This window comes from Coregonus clupeaformis, chromosome 15 (genome assembly GCF_020615455.1).
Source record: "Coregonus clupeaformis isolate EN_2021a chromosome 15, ASM2061545v1, whole genome shotgun sequence".
In the NCBI taxonomy this organism is placed as follows: domain Eukaryota; kingdom Metazoa; phylum Chordata; class Actinopteri; order Salmoniformes; family Salmonidae; genus Coregonus; species Coregonus clupeaformis.
In genome coordinates, this window is record NC_059206.1 from 30319694 (window position 1) to 30339371 (window position 19678).

A 19678-nucleotide genomic window follows, 5' to 3' on the forward strand; every position below is an offset into this window, starting at 1 on the left:
CAAAATTAGGAATTTATCGTGGAAGAATGGTGTCGCACCCCTCCTATAGAGTTCCAGACACTGGTAGAATCTATGCCAAGGTGCATTGATGCTGTTCTGGCTCGTGGTGGCCCAACGCCCTATTACGACACTTTGCTTAGTTGATTACACAGTGCTATCTTTACTGTACACATTTGAATATTTGTGAAGTCGAGTTCATCACCCCAAACTTATCGTTAAGATGGCCCCACTATCAATTTGATGAATGATGAGATTATCATATTACTGCAGTAGATTCTACAGTAGATTTGTGCATTTGGACCATCAGGCTACTTTGGCACGTGGTGAGTCTGATGACATCACCCAGCAATTATAGTCCCTTGAACGTGATATCTGCCCGCCCACCCTCTAGTCTCTTAAAGGGCTTTTCCAGCCAGTACGCAGCACTTTGTTGTGTGAGAGTAGAGGGAGCTGACTAGCCTTCACCTTTAACTAGCACGCAGGGAGAGACTTGAAACTTCCCCTTTGTCAATTTGATTCACACTTCAGACAACAGAAGGTAATGTTCAGAGTTTTTTTTTGAATAAGGAAAATGCAGTTTTAGATTAACGTTGTATAATGCATTAGCTGAAATATGTAAATATGTTTATGGAAGTGTTCAATGTAATCTAGTTCAACAGAAGAGTGTTTAATAGGGAACTGTTAAAGGAAGCAGTAACAATCGTAAGTACATTTTGGGATAAACAGAATCTGTACTGAAGTGTTATTTTGACAGTTCCTTTGTCTTTACAGTAATTGTTATTATGAGTAATCTACTCATAATAACAGTTACTGTAAAGACATAGGAACTGTCAAAATAACACTTCAGTACAGATTCTGTTTATCCCAAAATTCACTTAGGATTTTGATGCTACGTAGTCTCTAGCATCAGTGTGTCAGATAAGGAAGGAAGTGGGTGATGTCCTGTTTCCTGCTTTTAGGGGCCGCCTCCCTGTTTGGTCAAGACATACAGTACCAGTTAAAAGTTTGGACACACCTACTCATTCCAGGGTTTTTCTTTATTTTTACTATTTTCTACATTGTAGAATAATAGTGAAGACATCAAAACTATGAAATAACGCATATGGAATCATGTAGTAACTAAAAATATGTTAACCTTGGTATCCCGTATACGGGACGGTTGAGCTAATGTGATTAGCATTACTGTTGTAAGTAACAGCAAACTTTCCAAGACATGTCTTATATGGGCAGAAAGCTTAAATTCTTGTTAATCTAACTGCACTGTCCAATTTACAGTAGCTATTACAGTGAAAAAAGACCATGCTATTGTTTGAGGAGAGTGCACAGCAACAAAATACTTATCACGGCAACTGGTTTGATACATTCACCTCTGAAGGAAAATAATGTACTTTCATTCAGTAATTTTGCTCTGATTTGTCATCCTAAGGGTCCCAGAGATAAAATGTAGTATAGTTTTGTTTGATAAAATCAATTTTTATATTCAATTGTAGGAACTGGGTTCTACAGTTTGAACCCCTGCTGTCTCTGGCTCCACACCCACCCCGCCGGCCATCTAGATATGTGAAAGTTAGTGTATAAGCTAATGATCCATCATGTATGACATTCCTGGGAGTGTGTAAACTTACTTTTTGTATGTTCTCTATAGTTATGTACTTGAAAATGTATCAATTGACCAATTCTGCACATTTGGACAGACTTGATACAAAATAGTCCAGTATTGCAACGCTTCACTAGCTAAATCTGAAACTTTGCAAACGTACTGCTGCCATCTAGTGGCATACATCTAAATTGCGCCTAAACTGCAATATTATATTGTGGCCTTTCTCTTGCATTTCAAAGATGATGTAACAAAAATAATAATAGAAAATGCATGTTGTTTTGTTTGTATTATCTTTTACGTGATCTAATGTGTTATATTCTCCTACATTAATTTCACAAACATCAAAGTGTTTCCTTTCAAATGTTATCAAGAATATGCAAATCCTTTCTTCAGGTCCTGAGCTACAGGCAGTTAAATTTGGGTTGTCATTTTAGGCGAAAATTGAAAAAAAGGGTCAGATCCTTAATATATTTTACATTCTTCAAAGTAGCCACTCTTTGCCTTGATGACAGCTTTGCACACTTGGCATTCTCTCAACCAGCTTGACCTGGAATGCTTTTCCAACAGTCTTGAAGGAGTTCCCACATGCTGAGCACTTGTTGGCTGCTTTTCCTTCACTCTGCGGTCCAACTCATCCCAAACCATCTCAATTGGGTTGTTTTATCTTTCTTATTAAAACTATGAATAATGTTCTGTAAACGAGTTCATGCCAACAAATCCAGTAATCACAACTTTTTATTTAAACAATTATTTTACGCCTGCCAGACTGCTGCAACCTGATTGGCTGAACATGATACTCAACATCCGCGATTAGCATTTAGCCTCTAGCATGGTGGTAGAAAATTGTGTTTCATAAAGAAAGTACGCATTTCTCCCCCCCCCCCTCTTTTTTCGCCCTCTCGCCATTAAATAAAGTTGAGGAAATCGAAGCCTTTGCAGCCTAAATGGAGAAAGTATGAACCGGTAGCCGGGACACACGAGTTGATTACCGTCTGGCCACATCAAGCCCAGACGATAGTGGAGATCCATAAAGCCAAGTAGCGGCTGCCCAGACTACGGGAAACCATGCATTTTATTAGGCTACAGATGAAAAAATTGTGAACTTCACAGGGTGGTGAAAGTGCACAGTGATCTTGATGCCCCTTTCCAATAAATATTGAGGGTCTTACTCTGATAACCATTATGATCGATGCTTGACTGCCATTTGACAAATAATAATATTCTCGCTCTTATCCATAATTATCTAATCATGTAGACTAGCCTACCCGCACATCCTACTCGCACTGTATCTGCCAGCTGTTGGCTAGAGTGCAGGTGCCAAGACCAGAGTAGGCACATTTGCTATTTAACGTAACAGTCTTTGTGACAACTATCGGTAGAGTTGAAAATGCGATGGAAACACATTGAACTTTAGATTTTTATTCGGTACATGAAAACGTAAGTGAAAAACTACATTTTGTGTGCACCACGTCATCACGCACTGATTTTATTCGCAACAAGTCTGTTTGGTGTAAACACACCACTGGTTGGAAAATGTGCATATTTTCTTTATGCAGATTTTAGAATATTCGCATGAATATCTGTCGCCAATTGGATGGAAACCTAGCTAATAAGATCATGATCTTATCTATTCACTCTCTGCTGTTTTGTAAAGAGTGAAACATTTCAGAATTTTAAGTGTCATCATTAGACATCTGTAGTCAGACTGTGGTATTTTTAGGGATGGTTTTAAAAGGCTACTGAAGATGCATTTCAGCGCTTTGAACCGTAACTAATGTAACTGACAACTAACTAAAGGGATTATTTGCTACTGCGAAAAAAGCTATTTTTCATGTGTTAAACAAGACATGAGATTTAGTCGGACTTTCCTAAAATAGCCTCGGGTCAAGTATGAAAGCTGACAGGCTTTAATAATAGACATTAATTTAACCAGATTATCTTCATGTTAACCAAAGGTTAACGTTCTGAAATAATTCACCCGTTACAAAACAACAGGGAGTGAATAGATGGCAGTTTATGACAATTCGTCTCATTTCTGTTATTGGTGTAGTTGGGAGACAGAGGGTCCAGATGCCCCCCCCATCAGCTGATGGTAGGATAGGATAAGGTAGGAAGCAGTGGAGTCTAGCCAGGCTTTCAAAACTGGCCAAAACCTAAGTAAAAAAACAACGTACAGCAAATGTCCTTATGAATGGCAAAATGATACTGTAATCCTCAGTAACACAACACTGATCAGCAGTATAGGGGTGCGGCCAGGAATCTATATCAGTGTCCATGAACGCTATAGTTGATGGGATTATTTCTCTCACTCATCAAGCTGCCCCTCCCCCCAGGCACACCAGTCCTCCTCCAGTCTCCCACCGTCACCAGTCTGCTGCAGCTCCTCTCAGATCAGCCGTGAAACCGTCACCCCACCTTCTGGCACCCAGCCTCTGCCCTCTGGTACAAAATAACTTCCTGGACCCCTGAGAGAGAGAAGACAGAGAGGGAGGAGGTGGAGCAAACGGATTACACCCCCCCTCCACTACGTCACATCCGTCCTGCCAGAGAAGGGGGCCGGGCTTGAGAATAGTGGAGCAAGAGAACAGACGTGCACACTGAGCGAGAGAAAGACAGCCCCAGTGAGCGAAAGAGAAGTGTCTGTAATCCCCCCACCTTGTGATAATGTGTCAGAGCAGGAGCCTGCAGCGGGCAGCAGCGCGGAGCTCAGGGAAATGGTGAGATGCTGCAAGTCATTGCACAGCCCTCCGTCTTGCTACAATCTCCACAGAGTTAGGGTTGATGTGCGCCGGCTCCGGCCGATCAGCTCCGCCGGGGAGCAGGGGGGAGTCAGCGGCGGCAACAGCTCAGGCCAGGTGGCCCAAGTACTCAGCCACAGGAACCGATTCAGGTATGCTGAGAGAGAGAGAGAGAGAGAGAGAGAGAGCGCGAGGGAACAAGAGGTGAATGACCACAGGATGTCTTGGCGTGTGTATAACATGCCTGCTGTACATGACATGACAGAGAGAGGACCGACACGGAGAGAGAATGAATGGTACTTAGCCTATAGAGTGATTGTTTACAGTACATGAGTGGTAGAGATGGATTGAAAGAGCGTGAGAGGGATGAATAGAGCGAGCATAAAGGGGATTATTCATGTAATTTTCTGCCGTGGGATTGATGCTGTAGCAGTGGTGTGGTTTCTGAGTGGGTGGTTGTGTTGAGCTGTGCCCTGGCTGCTTCATGAGCAGGGGGACAAGTGTGAGCCAAGGGGTACAGTCGGTCTGTGCTCCCAAAGCCCCCTCTCGCTCCTTTTCTCTCTTTCTCAATCTTTTTTTTTTCTTTCTCTGTCCCAGGCAGCACAAAGCCTCTGTTTGGCCTAATTGCAGCGTAATGTCCTTAAGCTCCGACCAGGCGGGCCAGTCAAAGGGGGAACAAAGCATCTGGGCCAGCCCTATGCAGCCAGCTAGCCAGCCTTACCCAGCCAGTCCTGAAAGAAGTGATGGAGTTTTCGAGAGCTGCGTGAAGGCTAAGACTCTGCTAGTGTGGATAGAGAGAGCCAGTAGAGGCAGGATAGAGAGAATGCTATGCAGTCAGTGATTGGCTAATATGTGCCTGCATTGAGGAAGAGAGGGGGGTGCTGCTGGAGCGTGCGTTTTGTGTGGTGGAGAGAGAGCTAGAGATGGGGATAGCTGGGAAATATAATAAAAAAGGATAGAAGAAGTGTTAATATGTTGCGTTTGTTACTTTTGTTGCATTTATCCGGGTGGCTGGGATGTTTAAGCTATACTTTACGATGGCTGAAACCAAGGCATATGACAGGTTATGGTAAGTATTTTAAATATTTAAAATGTTCTGCACTGGTAGACTTCTATGAGAATTGAGATTCAATTACATGTAAATTATTTATTAGGATTTTTTTTTAATATCCTTTTATAAAGGGGTTAAACATTATGCAAATGACTTTGTTTAGGCTATATTAGCTCCATTAGCTCTAATCTTATTATAGGCTGTTGTCTACCCGTCCAGGCTGTGAGTAGTAAACGTTGCGGTCCTGTTTAGAGCTTAGAAAAGATGAGTGTCCCAGTGTCACACTGCAGTCCAAACTAGGCCAGCCAGCCAGCAGTGACTGAGGAGAGCAGTCGCTAGCTCCAGTACACTACGTACTGAACGGCACCATTCAGCCACATCAGCAGCATGCCTCAGTGGAAGTAATCCCCTACCCATCTATCCGTGTAGCCAAAGTCATCAGAGATGGGATTTTCCCTGATGACTCAATAATTCCAGATTTCCAGAATCAGGCGTATCTTGGATCTCTTGCTGTGGATCATTAAGATGTGTTGATGGGCTTCCCCCGACTTATGTTGTGGTGGTGATCAAACCCTTAGAAATTAGACAGTAAAAGGTGGTGATAGGAATGTCTGTGTCTGTGTAGACCCACTGAACCTCACAGCTCCACACACTGCTCCAGATCTAAAGACCATCCTCGGATCTGTGTGTGTGTGTTCAGATAGCTATTGGAACAATATGGGCAGTGTTGTCTGTGAATGGCTGTGCTGGGGACAATCAGTCAGCACTGGCTGTAGTTTCACAAAGGGTGCATCAACACCAGCCTGTAAAGCACCATTCAGTTGATCTGATTCAGCTCTGAGGCCAAACAGGTCTATAATGACACAGGGATTAACGATACAGCAGAGCCACTGACCAACCTGTGAGTGTGTGTCATGTCAGTGTGTCTCTGTGTCAATTGATTGAGCTTCTGTGTGTGCATGCGTGAGACTGTCAGGGTCAACTGTTGTAAATGAACATATCCAGTCCTACTCCATTGTTGTCATTAGACTTGTCTCATCGGTTTGGCCTACAGGTCACCTCTAGTTGGCAGTGTCTGTGTGTATACCAGTGGCAGGTGTTAAGGTGCAGCTGACTGACTTATGTCCATTAGGGTGTCAGTGTTGAAGCCTTCCATGGCACGCTTGTCTCTTATCCTGATTAGTGGACAGGTGTTCTTTAGGCCTGTAGATAGCTATACAGCTATCATGTATTATACCCCCCCCCCCCACACCCCTCCCTTTTAAGGCCTGTTAGCGCTGGCTCATCACTTTCAGGGCCAAATATGACCCCCATCCCCTGACATGCTAATGTGGACTTCGCAGAGCTAAGGCTGCAGCACCTCTGCATGTCACTTTGCTGAGAACGAGTTATACCTATACTTGCCATACACAAGTGATGTTGTGGTTTCCAGTTGAAATGACCCCATTGATTTCACTGATGGCTAAAATGGACAAGTGGGAAGGATTTAGGTTTGCAGACTTTGCACATTAGTCAAGTGTTAAGATTTAACGGTGTTTTAACAACACAATTATTGCCCATTCGTAGACAAATGAAATTATAATCATTGGCCGTGTCCGAAATATGACTTGCATACTACAGTACTTATTTAAACTGCATACTGTGTACTATTTAGGACATACTGTTTAGTAAAAACAAATATCAGCATACTACTGAGAATGCCTCATCTAATGCACAATTGGGGCGGCAGGTAGCTTAGTGTCAGAGGAAGGCCCTCAAAATTGTCAAAGACTCCAGCCACCCTAGTCATAGAATGTTCTCTCTGCTATCGCACGGCAAGCGGTACCGGAGTGCCAAGTCTAGGTCCAAAAGACTTCTCAACAGCTTCTACCCCCAAGCCATAAGACTCCTGAACAGCTAATCATGGCTCCCCGGACTATTTGCACTGCCCCCCACCCCCACCCCATCTTTTTACGCTGCTGCTACTCTGTTAATTATTTATGCATAGTCACTTTAACTCTTCCCACATGTACATATTACTTCAACTACCTCAACTAGCCGGTGCCCCCGCACATTGACTCTGCACCGGTACCCCCCTGTATATAAAGCCTCCCTACTGTTATTTTATTTTACTTCTGCTCTTCTCAACACTTTTTTGTTGTTTTATTTTACTTTTTTTATTAAAAATAAATGCACTGTTGGTTAAGGGCTGTAAGTAAGCATTTCACTGTAATGTCTGCACCTGTTGTATTCGGCGCATGTGGCCAATAAAATTTGATATGATTTAGTGGTTAAGAGCGTTGTGCCAGTAACCAGGGGTCGCTGGTTCTAATCCCCGAGCCGACTAGGTGAAATATCTGTCTGTGCCCTTGAGCAAGGCACTTAACCTTAATTGCTCCTGTAAGTTGCTCTGGATAAGAGCGTCTGCTAAATGACTAAAATGTAAATGTAAATTCCTGCCATTCGTTCATTATCAGCTGATTACCAGCATACTATTTTTTTTGAAAAAGTACATACTATAAAATGTGGGGAGGGTTTGCATACCCAAATGCCTACTATTTAGAATGCAAGTATAGGTGTTCGGACACGGCCAGTGGTTTTGCACATTACGTGTGTTGGATGTCCCTTGTTGCGGTAACATTGGCCTCCCCCCTTAGAGTCCACTGCTGCATCACTGCTGCCCTAGTTGGTCCTATTGTACAGAACCAGGGCAATACATCACAGCCACTGAAGCCTATTTTAATAGACTGTTTTACAGTGCAGCCAGGCAGATGATTGATTTGGCTGTTGGGTGGATATGCTGTTTCTATGCATTTTATGTGGTGTGTTTACCACCCACACTTAAACAGAGCACAGGGTTTGTCATCAAAATCCTGCTCCGCATTTATCGGCTTAGCAAATAAAGTGATTCATTTATTTTTGAGCAATTTTAACATAGCATATTGAGAGATCTGGATGGATGGCAGTTAGAAATTAGGATATTTTAAGGACACACAGTTTCTTAGGAAACTAACCATTTGGTGGTTTGGATGAGATACTGTAGAAGAGTACCATCTGCATTGTTGAAGAGAGTTTGGGGATACAGTGGGGAGGATGTGTGCAGTCAGAACATGTGAACGTACAGTAGCCTATTTCCTGATAGGAATGTGTTGTGTGATTGTGTTTGAACAGTATAAAGGAAGAGGGCGTCATCGGTCCGCTATTTCTGTTTGTGCGTTTGTTGTCGTGTTATTTTGTTTTACACGTCTTTGTGTAGGCCCATTGTCATGTCCCTTGCATGGACACAAGTATGTGCATTGTCCCTATTTTTCATGTGCTTTGCTGTGTGGGTGTGTGTGTATGTGGGTGAAACTCTGTGGGTGAATGTGTGAGCCTCTGTCCTGCCTGTCTGTCGTCTGTCTGTCAGTGTTTGTGTACTGAGACTGTTTTGTGTGTACTATGTATACACGGCCACACCTGTGCCAACCCAGCGTTTTGTATGGTTGCCCAGGTTGCAGTTCCCTCAGTTGGCCTTGCGGCGTCGTCTTGGCCAGTTGAGCTGTATGTCCCGGCCCGCCTTGCGGCTGCGCTCATGGCCGCTCAGCTTCCTCTACTACTTCCTGACCTTTCGTGCACTCAAGCCCCTGGCCAAGGTTGGCTGGAGACCAACAAGCAGGGTGAGTACTTACCTGCTAACAGCTGCTACAGAATTTCTTTGTGTGTATATCTGTGGGTTTGTGTGTGAATGTCAATCTCAGCATCCAGGGGTACCAACTCTTAGAATACTTGTGGAATAGGATGAGAGTTTCTCTCTTACAAGGTAAAGTACAACTTGAACACTTGAAAAAGCACTTTTTAAAGCCAATCCATTATCATCACTGTAATAACCCCTATGGTCGTTAGTTTCCCCTGCTTCGTGGCCCTAGGTTTTCTCAGCTAGAGGTGCTCTGTTAGTGCCACTGATGTGAGTAGGGATAGGCACGGTTATTTGAATATCCGAACGGACGTTAGTATTCGATTACTTGCAAGAGAGTTCATAAAAAATAAAAATAAATAAAAAAGATAATATATATATATATATATATATATATATATATATATATATATATATATATATATATATATATATATATATATATATTATTATTATTTTTTTACATGTATATCTGTGACGTAGACTATGACATTATAAATTTTAATAAAACTAAAATTTTTACGAGTGCCCCCCATTAAAAAAAAATGAAGTACCGGTAGCCTACACACTTTTCACGCTTGTTATTGTTGGTCAATCAAAGCAGCTCTACCGTCAGAGGCTCCATGTGTAGCAAGTGAAGTGGGAGATTTCTAATCAATGCAAAATGGAATTACAGTTACGGAATTAAGTTGGCTAAATTAGAAGGAGTAAGCTTCAATGATCAACCAACAGGTAGGCTGTTTAATATGAATGGAGTTGTTGTCGACAAGGACACGCAACAAAATCCTCCACCCGTATGTGGTGAGTGCAGCACCCCCTCCCCCACCCGTCTGTGGTGAGTGCACATCCTCCTCCACCGCCACAGATGGCTGGACCCATATGGACCTGCAGAGCTCCGGTCTCACTGTTCACTGTACAGGCCCTACCATACAGCCTATCAAAGGCCCTTTGTGTGGGCCACACAATAACAGAGAAATGCTTTGTTTTGTTCTCCTGCTTTGCTCGCTCACGCTGTCACGGTCACGGGGCGACTGAGTGCACTTAGTTTCAATGGAAGCTGTTTTTCCCTTACCATCAGCCAATAAGCATTTAATGTTAATGAAATGTTGATCTATTCCACCTCCCCTGGACCATTATTCAAAGGGGATACTCAGTCGTGGAGATGGAACTTGTCTGCCACCCATATCTTTTGCTGATCTCATTTTCTGCAGTTTGGACAATATCTGTGATTTATCTCTAGCTACAGGAGCTAACTGCCTGTGAGTTGTGTGGGCGGATCTAGACTCAGCAGGCAGCACAGCACCGGTGGCTTAAATTCAGGACTGTGTGTTACGTTCCAGAACATTCGGATATAAATGTTGTAGAAAATACATACTTTTGTATATATAGTGTATGTGGACACCCCTTCAAATTAGTGGATTCAGCTTTTTCAGCCACACCCGTTGCTGACGTATAAAATCGAGCACACAACCATGCAATCTCCATAGACAAACATTGGCAGTAGAATGGCCTTACTGAAGAGCTCAGTGACTTTCAACGTGGCACCGTCATAGGATGCCACCTTTCCAACAAATCAGTTCATCAAACTTCTGCAATGCTATAGCTGCCCCGGTCAACTGTAAGTGCTGTTATTGTGAAGTGGAAACGTCTAGGAGCAACAACGGCTCAGCCGCGAAGTGGTAGGCCACACAAGCTCACAGAACTGGACCGCCGAGTGCTGAAGCGCGTAATAATTTAGGTTGCAACCCACACTAAATAAGCCCCAGTATTTCTCCTACGTTAGTTTTTCTGTTCAGTTTGAACTCTGATCACCTTCATGGTTATTAATCCTGCCCTGAAATCAATGCGGATTGAGCCACACTGTGGATCAAATAGCGTTTCTAGACACTTTCCCCTCCTACCTACCTGTTAAACTCCTATTCTATTTTAGGTCTATTTTAAATCTGCCATTCTGTGTTTATTAATTAGTCTGTCCTCACATCTGAGGCCATGTAAAAAAAATTGCTCTTAATGCGTCTTTTATTGTTCCGGTGGTCCGTTCATAGCCTTGAGACGGATTTGATCCCGTAGGCTGCCGATCCCTAAAGTGCACAGTCAACAAATTATAATTAACGAGGCTTGCTTCCACATATCAATATTAAATTAATCACGTTTTGCATATTAAACCCCATCTATATTATCAGATATCTTGCAGGACGTGTACGGGTCCGATTCGCAACATTTTCGAAGGAGGGGATAGGTAAGCTTTATTAGAGCTCTTTTCTCCTCCTTCCTAATGTCTGCTGGTCCAGAAGCTGACTAATCCACTTAGCTAGGCAGAAGCTATCTGATGCCAGCCCAGCCCAGCCCAGCGAGCAGCAAATCAAGCAGCAAACCATCTGGAGCTCACAGGCGATGGAGTTTAAACAGACCAGACTACTTGCAGGTGCTAGGAGGGTCTGATCATCGGATCGCTTTGTCACTCTTCACTTCATCGCACACTGAATTTCGTGCTTCGCGTTGTAAGCATCTGAGTGAGTCACAGATGGATGTTGTTCTACACCTGTGCAGAGAAGTCAAGTGACAGGCGGCTCCTTCAACTCGACTCGTCACATCTCATGGATACTGAGATGAATAGAACGGGATGTAGGAATCAATGAAGTTTCGATGAGTTTGGTTTTTTGATGCTGCTGCTCAAACCGACGCTGCTGCTCCGATGTGGTCGTGTTTTGGTGAGTGCAGTTTAGGGCTCGGTTTATGTTTAGGTATCCGTAAAGCCGTGAATTGATGGCTTTCTAAGCAACTGAAACTTTGCAGTTATCTTAGTGGTTAAGAGCGTTGTGCCAGTAACCGAAAGGTCGCTGGTTCTAATCCCCGAGCCAACTAGGTGAAAAATCTGTCGATGTGCCCTTGAGCAAGGCACTTAACCCTAATTGCTCCTGTAAGTCGCTCTGGATAAGAGCGTCTGCTAAATGACGTAAATGTAAAATCTGAAAAAGTCAAATTTGCAGATGTACACAATTTGTGCGAGTTCTACCTGTTCACTTTTGGCTTCTACAATGCACCTGTAAACTAAGACAGTACTTCAGGTGTGCAGAAGTTTAATCTATTCAGGCGCCTTAAAATGTTGTCAACACCTCAACCTTACTACCTGTCCCCCACATGGCCTTGATGCAATTGACTTAGTGATGTGAGTGGCTAATACTTTTATTCCTCGATTGAGTCAAGATGTCACCTTGCCTTCAATAGCCTCGTCTGCCAGGGTTCTAGCTTCTCCTAGTAGAGTTCTCCCAGTAGAGAAGCAGTAGCCCGGTGACGGATATGTTTGTGCAGTCTTGCCAACTCCTATGGTCGTTTGGTGTAACAATGACCATAGGAGTTGGCCAGACCACAAAAACAAGGAGCCAGGATGCAGCCAATGTGAGAACATGGTGTCTAGCTACGTGTAGTGTAACTCAACCTTCTCTTCCTTCTTGGTTCAGGTTGCTCTGTACAAGACCATCCCAACACGGCTGCTGTCTCGGGCCTGGGGTCGGCTGAACCAGGTGGAGCTGCCGACCTGGCTGAGGAAGCCAGTCTACAGTCTGTATATCTGGACGTTTGGTGTCAACATGCAGGAGGCTGCTGTGGAAGACCTAATTCAATACAGGAACCTGGGAGAGTTCTTTAGACGGAAACTCAAACCGGCTGTCCGGCCCGTGTGCGACTCGCACTGCGTGGTAAGTGTGTGTATGTACGTGCATGCATGTTCACACGTACAGTATATGTGAACTGTCTGTCTATGTGTGTGTGAACAGTGCGTGTGAATTTGAACTACTCTTCCTGCTCCATGTTTGATCAGAGTTCTCTCTACTGCCAATTAACCCAGCCCGATCAGTCTGGCTCTTATACACATAGAGAAGTAGATCCCTGGCTAAAGCCGTAAATGCCTGTGTGCATTTCAGATCAGCCCAGCAGATGGGAAGATCCTGCACTTTGGGCGGGTGCGGAACTGTGAGGTGGAGCAAGTCAAAGGAGTCACCTACTCTCTGGAGACCTTCTTGGGACCCCACACTTGGGCTGAGGCCATCAACAGTACCATCAAGCCATCAAGTGAATACCTCTACCCTTTCCCCCTCATTGTCTAATGCACAATCCCAATTTGACCCTTAATCCCCTACCTCCTTTAGACTTGTTGATCTCTAAGGATTGGGTGGGTAGATGTATAACTTATGTTATGTACCTAATAGGCCCATCTTGCCCCCAGTCATTTTCTTATAATATTAGACCCATCTAATCCTTTGTTTTGTCTAGCACAGAGACTAGGGGTCATTTAGGATTGGTTTGTATGACACACCTTACACACCCTGCCTGCTGACCATAACGGTGTGTGTATGTGTGTTTTCCCAGATGAAAAGGACCCCAGCTCGTTTCAGGACCTGCTGGTGACTAAAGAGGGGAATGAGCTGTTTCACTGTGTGGTGTACCTGGCTCCAGGAGACTACCACTGCTTCCACTCCCCCACAGACTGGAGGGTGGCCCACAGAAGACACTTCCCTGGTCAGTACGCTGTTAGGACTGTGCTACACATCATAATTCCCCTATACTAACACCAGAATTACTCCACTACGGTAGGATGATGCTAGGACAATCCCAGGATGTCCAGGACACACACACACACACACACACACACATCATAATCATGCTACATACTCAGACTCGCCATGCCACACCTTACACACTCACTCCTATCTGATCTAAAATAGCACAGTCCTAAAATCATATTTTGTATATATATATGGTACTGCTTGCAGTGTTTGTATTATACCTGATGTTTTGTGTCTGTATAGCTGTGTATTTACCTCCTGCTCCCGGTCTGTGTCCCTCCCAGGCTCTCTGATGTCAGTGAACCCTGGCGTGGCCCGCTGGATCAAAGAACTGTTCTGCCATAACGAGAGGGTGGTGCTGAGCGGAGAGTGGACGCACGGCTTCTTCTCCCTCACAGCCGTAGGGGCCACCAACGTGGGCTCCATACGCATCTACTTTGACAAGGTTAGTTAGAGCTACAGCCCACTTAGGGTGGATGTTTACTAGTCTGACCTATAGACATTAAAACCAGTAGATGGTGATATTGCAGACGTCATCCACGTATTCCTATGGAAATTCCGATGCCGCATTAGTATTTGAATTTGAAGCCCGCCATATTGCCGACTGGCACAAAAAAATCACTAAGGATCATGGTGAAAGTTGCCGTAAATAGCAAAGGATCATGGTTGATGTAGTCGTTGTCATCCTGCCTAAGAGACACGCAAAGAGCATGCATGAGGGCGAGAGCCTCCTCGTAGCCTGCCGGCCCGTGATTGGTCTGTGTCAGCACATGGTCCTGTGTGACGACAAATGTAGTAGTCAGAATGGATCACTATTTTAACATAATATCTTGATTTGAAGTGAACTTTAAAAGAATTCACCTTGGGGATCGAACTTAATCATAATAAACCAATTTTAGAGGCCAAAACAGACGTAAAAATAAATCATAGTTTGGCCGTTCTGGCGATCGTAATTTACATAGACTTTCTAGGGCAGACCAGGGCTTTTGGCATCACTAGGTAGCTACGCAGTAGCCGACCAGCAGAGCTCATGACTTCATGCTCCAGACCGGACACTGGGGGCCTGGTCTGAGCCTATTCTGGTACTGTGCCATAGTATTCACTCACTCACTCATCCAGTTCGCGCCGTCTAGCTCATAGAACAGCAACGAAAGCTCTCCACGTCAGAGTATTTAGGGACCTTGGTATTGTCCATACGTAGAGGAAGTTCTGAATGAGAGCAACAAAGTTAGTGGTCCCACAATTTTTTTTTTTAAACATGTACGTATTGCCACAACAATTATATACTATTGACAAGCAGTGTAATAATAGTGTACGTACACATTTTTTAACTAGCTTTAGATGTATTACTGATGGTGATCTCTTTCTCTGATAGTGTGAGGACAGAGACAAAGATCACCTGCTTAACCTAATTATTAGGACAACAGTACATACAGGAGAAATAATGCTAACTTAAGAGAGGTTCTGACCCCTTGTCACTCTGACCCCTTATTACACTTCTCACAGTGAGCTTTCGCTCCCTCTGCTTCCTGTCCCACTTACCTGTACGTCAGGCCATTTCCTTAAACTGCCGACACACACACCGGATAGGCCTATTTAATCTCTCCACTCTGTGTTTAAACTGACTGATGTCCCATAGGAGCCATATACTTCCATTGATTAGACCAGAGACTTAGGATGACGTGGTCGTTTTAATATGTAGGTGAGGGGGTTAACTGTAAGCCAACACCATCACCTGCTGTGGGTTTGGCTGTCATTAAGAAGAGCCTGATCAGGAAGGGGGGAGGCGGTGGGAGTGGGGAGGAGAGGGGAGACGAGGAGGGGAGAGGAAAGCGGGGGGAGGGGAAATGAGAAAGATGAAATGGGGAGAGGAAAAGCGAGGAGGGCGCCAGTGGCACAAGCTGTTCCCAACCAGACTGTCAACAACATAACAGGAGGATATGACCTCATTCAGTGGCTATCATGCTGCTCATCGTCTAATGGGGCTTAGTCCAATTCAACTATTCTCCTCAAATGTTTTACACATCACATGGATGGACACTGGATTTATGGGACAGTTATGAGATATCCCTTAAGGGTTGGTTGGAGCAGGGTGAATGCAACATCAGGGCTGTGGGTTTGATTCCCCCATGGGTCACGTGTACTTAATATATGCGTGACTAAGTTGCTTTACATCAAATCTATTGGATTTATCTAGTACCTTTCCACCAGATGCTGAAAACACTTGACATTGTATGTATTGGATCATTATTATAATGTATTTACTAAACTGAATCCTTTCTCTCTCTCTCTCTGTGTCTGTCTATCTCTCTCTGTCTGTATCTCTCTCTCTCTGTCTGTATCTGTGTCTGTCTGTCTCTCTCTCTCTCTCTGTGTCTCTCTATCTCTCTCTGTCTGTATCTCTCTCTGTCTGTATCTGTGTCTGTCTGTCTGTCTCTCTCTCTGTGTCTGTCTGTCTCTGTGTCTCTCTCTGTGTCTCTCTGTCTCTCTCTCTGTCTGTCTGTCTCTCTCTCTCTCTCTCTCTCTCTGTGTGTCTGTCTGTCTCTGTGTCTGTCTCTGTGTCTGTCTCTGTGTCTGTCTCTGTGTCTGTCTCTGTGTCTGTCTCTGTGTCTGTCTCTGTGTCTGTCTCTGTGTCTGTCTCTGTGTGTCTGTCTCTGTGTGTCTGTCTCTGTCTGTCTGTCTCTGTCTGTCTGTCTGTCTCTGTGTGTCTCTCTCTGTCTTGCTCTCTGTCTCTGTGTCTCTCTCTCTCTGTCTCTCTCTGTGTCTAGGAGCTGCGCACTAACAGCCCACGCTACAGCAAAGGCTCGTACAACGACTTCAGCTACTTGTCCAACAACAACCAGGAGGGCGTGAGCATGAGGAAAGGGGAGCACCTGGGAGAGTTCAACCTGGGCTCCACCATCGTCCTGCTCTTCGAGGCTCCGCACGACTTCACCTTCAACCTGAAGGCCGGCCAGAAGATCCGCTACGGAGAACCCCTTGGGACTATGTGAGCCAAGATGGCCAACCATAGACACTTTCAGGGGGAAACAGACTAAACTAAAATAAACTGATGGACATGCTAACGTGTGTACAGATCTGAGCGGAGGTGCACAGGCTGACTTACACACACACACACACACACACACACACACACACACACACAACTCACGCATTGTACTGTACATCGAAATTGAGACGTACGGCTAGTATACGACACACTGATGGACTTACAGCAAAAACTCACAAGTCACCACTGTTGCATTACTACTAAGGGGGTCTCCCCATTTCATTGACTAGAGTTTCTATTAACAATTTACTTAATTTGTCAGTTGGACAGTTGATTACAACTAGTGTACATACCTAGACCAGCAAAAGCAAGATAGTTTACGCAATTAGTTACATTTACGTTCCATAAGAATAATGACAGCTTTTAATCTTTTTTTTTTTTTTGGGGGGGGGGTAATTTCTACCTATATTGCCTTTTGTCAAGGGTATCCTCTTCAACTAGGAGTTCCTCCTGAGGTTTCAGACATAAGCAGCAAGACACTAGCCTGATTACAGATCTGGCTAGTGCTGTGTAGCCCAACTCATATGGCCATTGGCTATACATCACAAACAGATCTGGGACCAGTCTAGCGAGACACATCCACACATACAGGTAACCCCTGTCACACACAGCCTCTATCATGTGGACAGACTTCCCTATACTATGTACAGTATACACACACCTACAGTACACACACCACGAAGAAGGAATGTACCAGAGACCACATACACAGCTACCCTCTTCCTTCTCTACTTTCCCTCCCTCCTTCATTCTGATACTGAATGCCTTCCTCCTCTCCTTTGGTCTCTCCCTCTTCTGCCATCCCCAGAGAAGGTGCTTGTGTTGGGGGTGAGTCTGTGGACTCTTCCCTCCCCCGTCCCTGTCATGGAGGTACAGACTGGCACCACTCCTCCCAGTCAGACGAGTCTGGGTCGTATTCATTAGGCACCTGCCAGAAGAAAACGGGCTGAATACCTGGACTTGGTCCAATAAGAACCGCTTATTTTCCGAAACCAAACATTTTGCTACGGTGTGCCCAAATAAATACAACCCTGTTGTAGTAAGCCCATGATGTATGAACTCTGCCATCCCAGCAATGCATTATTAATCATCATTAGAGTGGTAGCTAGTAGCGCTGCCTGCCTGCCTGCCTGATGCCAATTATTGCTGTTGTTTTACCGTAGGTGATGCCTAATGGGCAGTGCTTGACTTGGGCCTGAGCTGCCCGGAGGCCTTACCGGCACTTCTAAAGTTTGGGGAATTTCGTACCAGCTCCTCTATAAAACAAAGTAGCCTATCACCTAGATTCACACACCGAGCCAAAAAAGTTTGATCAAAGCGGAATGAAGGAAGGATCTGCATTGAATAGCAATGGCTATTGGGCATTCATTTTCTGATTCAGCTTTGTTCAAGTTTATTTACCACTAGTCTGTGAATCTGTGCTTGACAGTAGGAAGTCAGTTGAAGATTGTGCAGATTGAAAATGAGCCAGCCTGAATGTGCATGAAGAGCTATTGCCAAATGAGGGTTTGTCAAATTTAGGTTTGTAAGGTCATGAAAAGGCATGGAAATGTATTTCATGATTTTTGTTAATGTAATTCATTAAGGACCACTTAAATATTATCAATCACTTAAAAATCGACATATCAGCCATAATTGGAATGACTGTGTCTGTGTGTGCCAGTGTGTGTGGGCCAGAGGAGAGAGAGCGTGACATTTCCGCAGCAGGTATAATAATGACAGAATAACGCTTTGAACACACCGACTGCGTCATTACAGTTTGGTACTCCAGAAGTACATTCATTTCCAATGGAACGCTGTGTTTGCCACGCAGCGTTCCATTGGAAATGAATGTACTTCTGGTGTACCAAAACGCAATGACGCAGTCGGTGTGTTCAAAGCGTAACTAAATAGCCTTATAATAATGACAGAATAACTAAATAGCCAATTCAAAACCCAATTTATAGCAGTTATCTCGATTAGCAAACTAAGCGTTTAATGTTGTTGTCGCCTTCTTTCCACCGGCACTAAATAAATCTGCACCGTTAAAAAAACGTGGATTCCCCTGTATTAAACAGTAGCCATGTAATTGCGACAACAACAAGGGGGGGGTGCGCTAAGTGCCTTGATCAAGGGCACAATGGCAGGAGATGGAAGGTCTACATGGGATCAGACACAGCAGTCTTCCAGTGTTAATAATGCTTACTTTTTCATGTAGGCTATAATAATAGTCATGAACATTTTGGTTAAAAGTCATAGAGAAGTAATGGCAAATGTGTATGAACCCTTAAAATAATCAGAGGTCTCTATAGCATACCATTTGTGAATTTCAGTTAACATAATTTAATGGATGGACTTGGAAAAATACAGCTCCTGCACTACTTTCATTCCAAGTCAAGCACTGTTAACGGGTATCTACACTGAGGGGGTTCATACCAGTTGAATGTCTTCTAATGGAGTTCAATTGTAGTGTTACAATTTAGCATGCCAGGTTAACTCTCACTCACATGGCACTTAAATTCCTAAATGACTGCTAAACGGGGTATGTCACATTGAGTACACATTGTTTAACATATGATAATTAAGTGAGATGATTGATGATGACGTGTGTTAATCTAACCCAATCCATTAATGGCCTAAATCCTGACGCATTCCTCAATGGAGCCATACCTTTCTATGCTAATATACAGCCCTCTGACCATCATTCCAAAAACTAACCCATGCCATTGTGCAGCACTGGTGGCAGGATCATGAGAGAGAATGTGCAAACTGGTACTGGCAATTTATACTTTTTGTCTTCTACTGTTCAGTTGAATTGGAATAAGTTGTTAAACTGGAAGTTATCTGCCTGTGACAGTATTAAATAAGTTAAACTTTTGTTAAGACTGTAAAGCTTAAGTTATGCTGATATCGATACAAACTATGGATGATGCACTTACCGTATAATGATTGTGACACCCTTGGCAGAATGTTCAGATACCCAGGGCTGAGCTGTTTTAAAGCTATATTTGTTTTCTGTAGTTCTGTTTCAGTTTTCTAGTAGT

The 19678-nt window shown here is 43.9% G+C and overlaps 1 protein-coding gene across 6 annotated transcripts in view; it reads left to right on the forward strand.

The window, feature by feature from the left end:
- The window catches only part of LOC121582628 (phosphatidylserine decarboxylase proenzyme, mitochondrial), a 34596-nt gene extending 16882 nt beyond the window's left edge, over positions 1-17714 (forward strand). The window contains exons 1-8 of one of the 6 annotated variants that reach the window (XM_041898565.2): positions 398-538; positions 3934-4490; positions 8859-9024; positions 12503-12739; positions 12965-13112; positions 13410-13559; positions 13891-14051; positions 16375-17714. In XM_041898565.2, the coding sequence (XP_041754499.1) occupies positions 4315-4490; positions 8859-9024; positions 12503-12739; positions 12965-13112; positions 13410-13559; positions 13891-14051; positions 16375-16599 (1263 nt within the window). In that variant the 5' untranslated portion in view covers positions 398-538; positions 3934-4314 and the 3' untranslated portion in view covers positions 16600-17714. Of the gene's footprint in view, positions 1-397; positions 539-3933; positions 5408-8858; positions 9025-12502; positions 12740-12964; positions 13113-13409; positions 13560-13890; positions 14052-16374 lie in introns of those variants that run through there. The other 5 variants (XM_041898569.2, XM_041898571.2, XM_041898570.2 and 2 more) reach the window with 5 other exon arrangements.
- The last annotated feature ends 1964 nt before the right edge of the window (positions 17715-19678 follow it).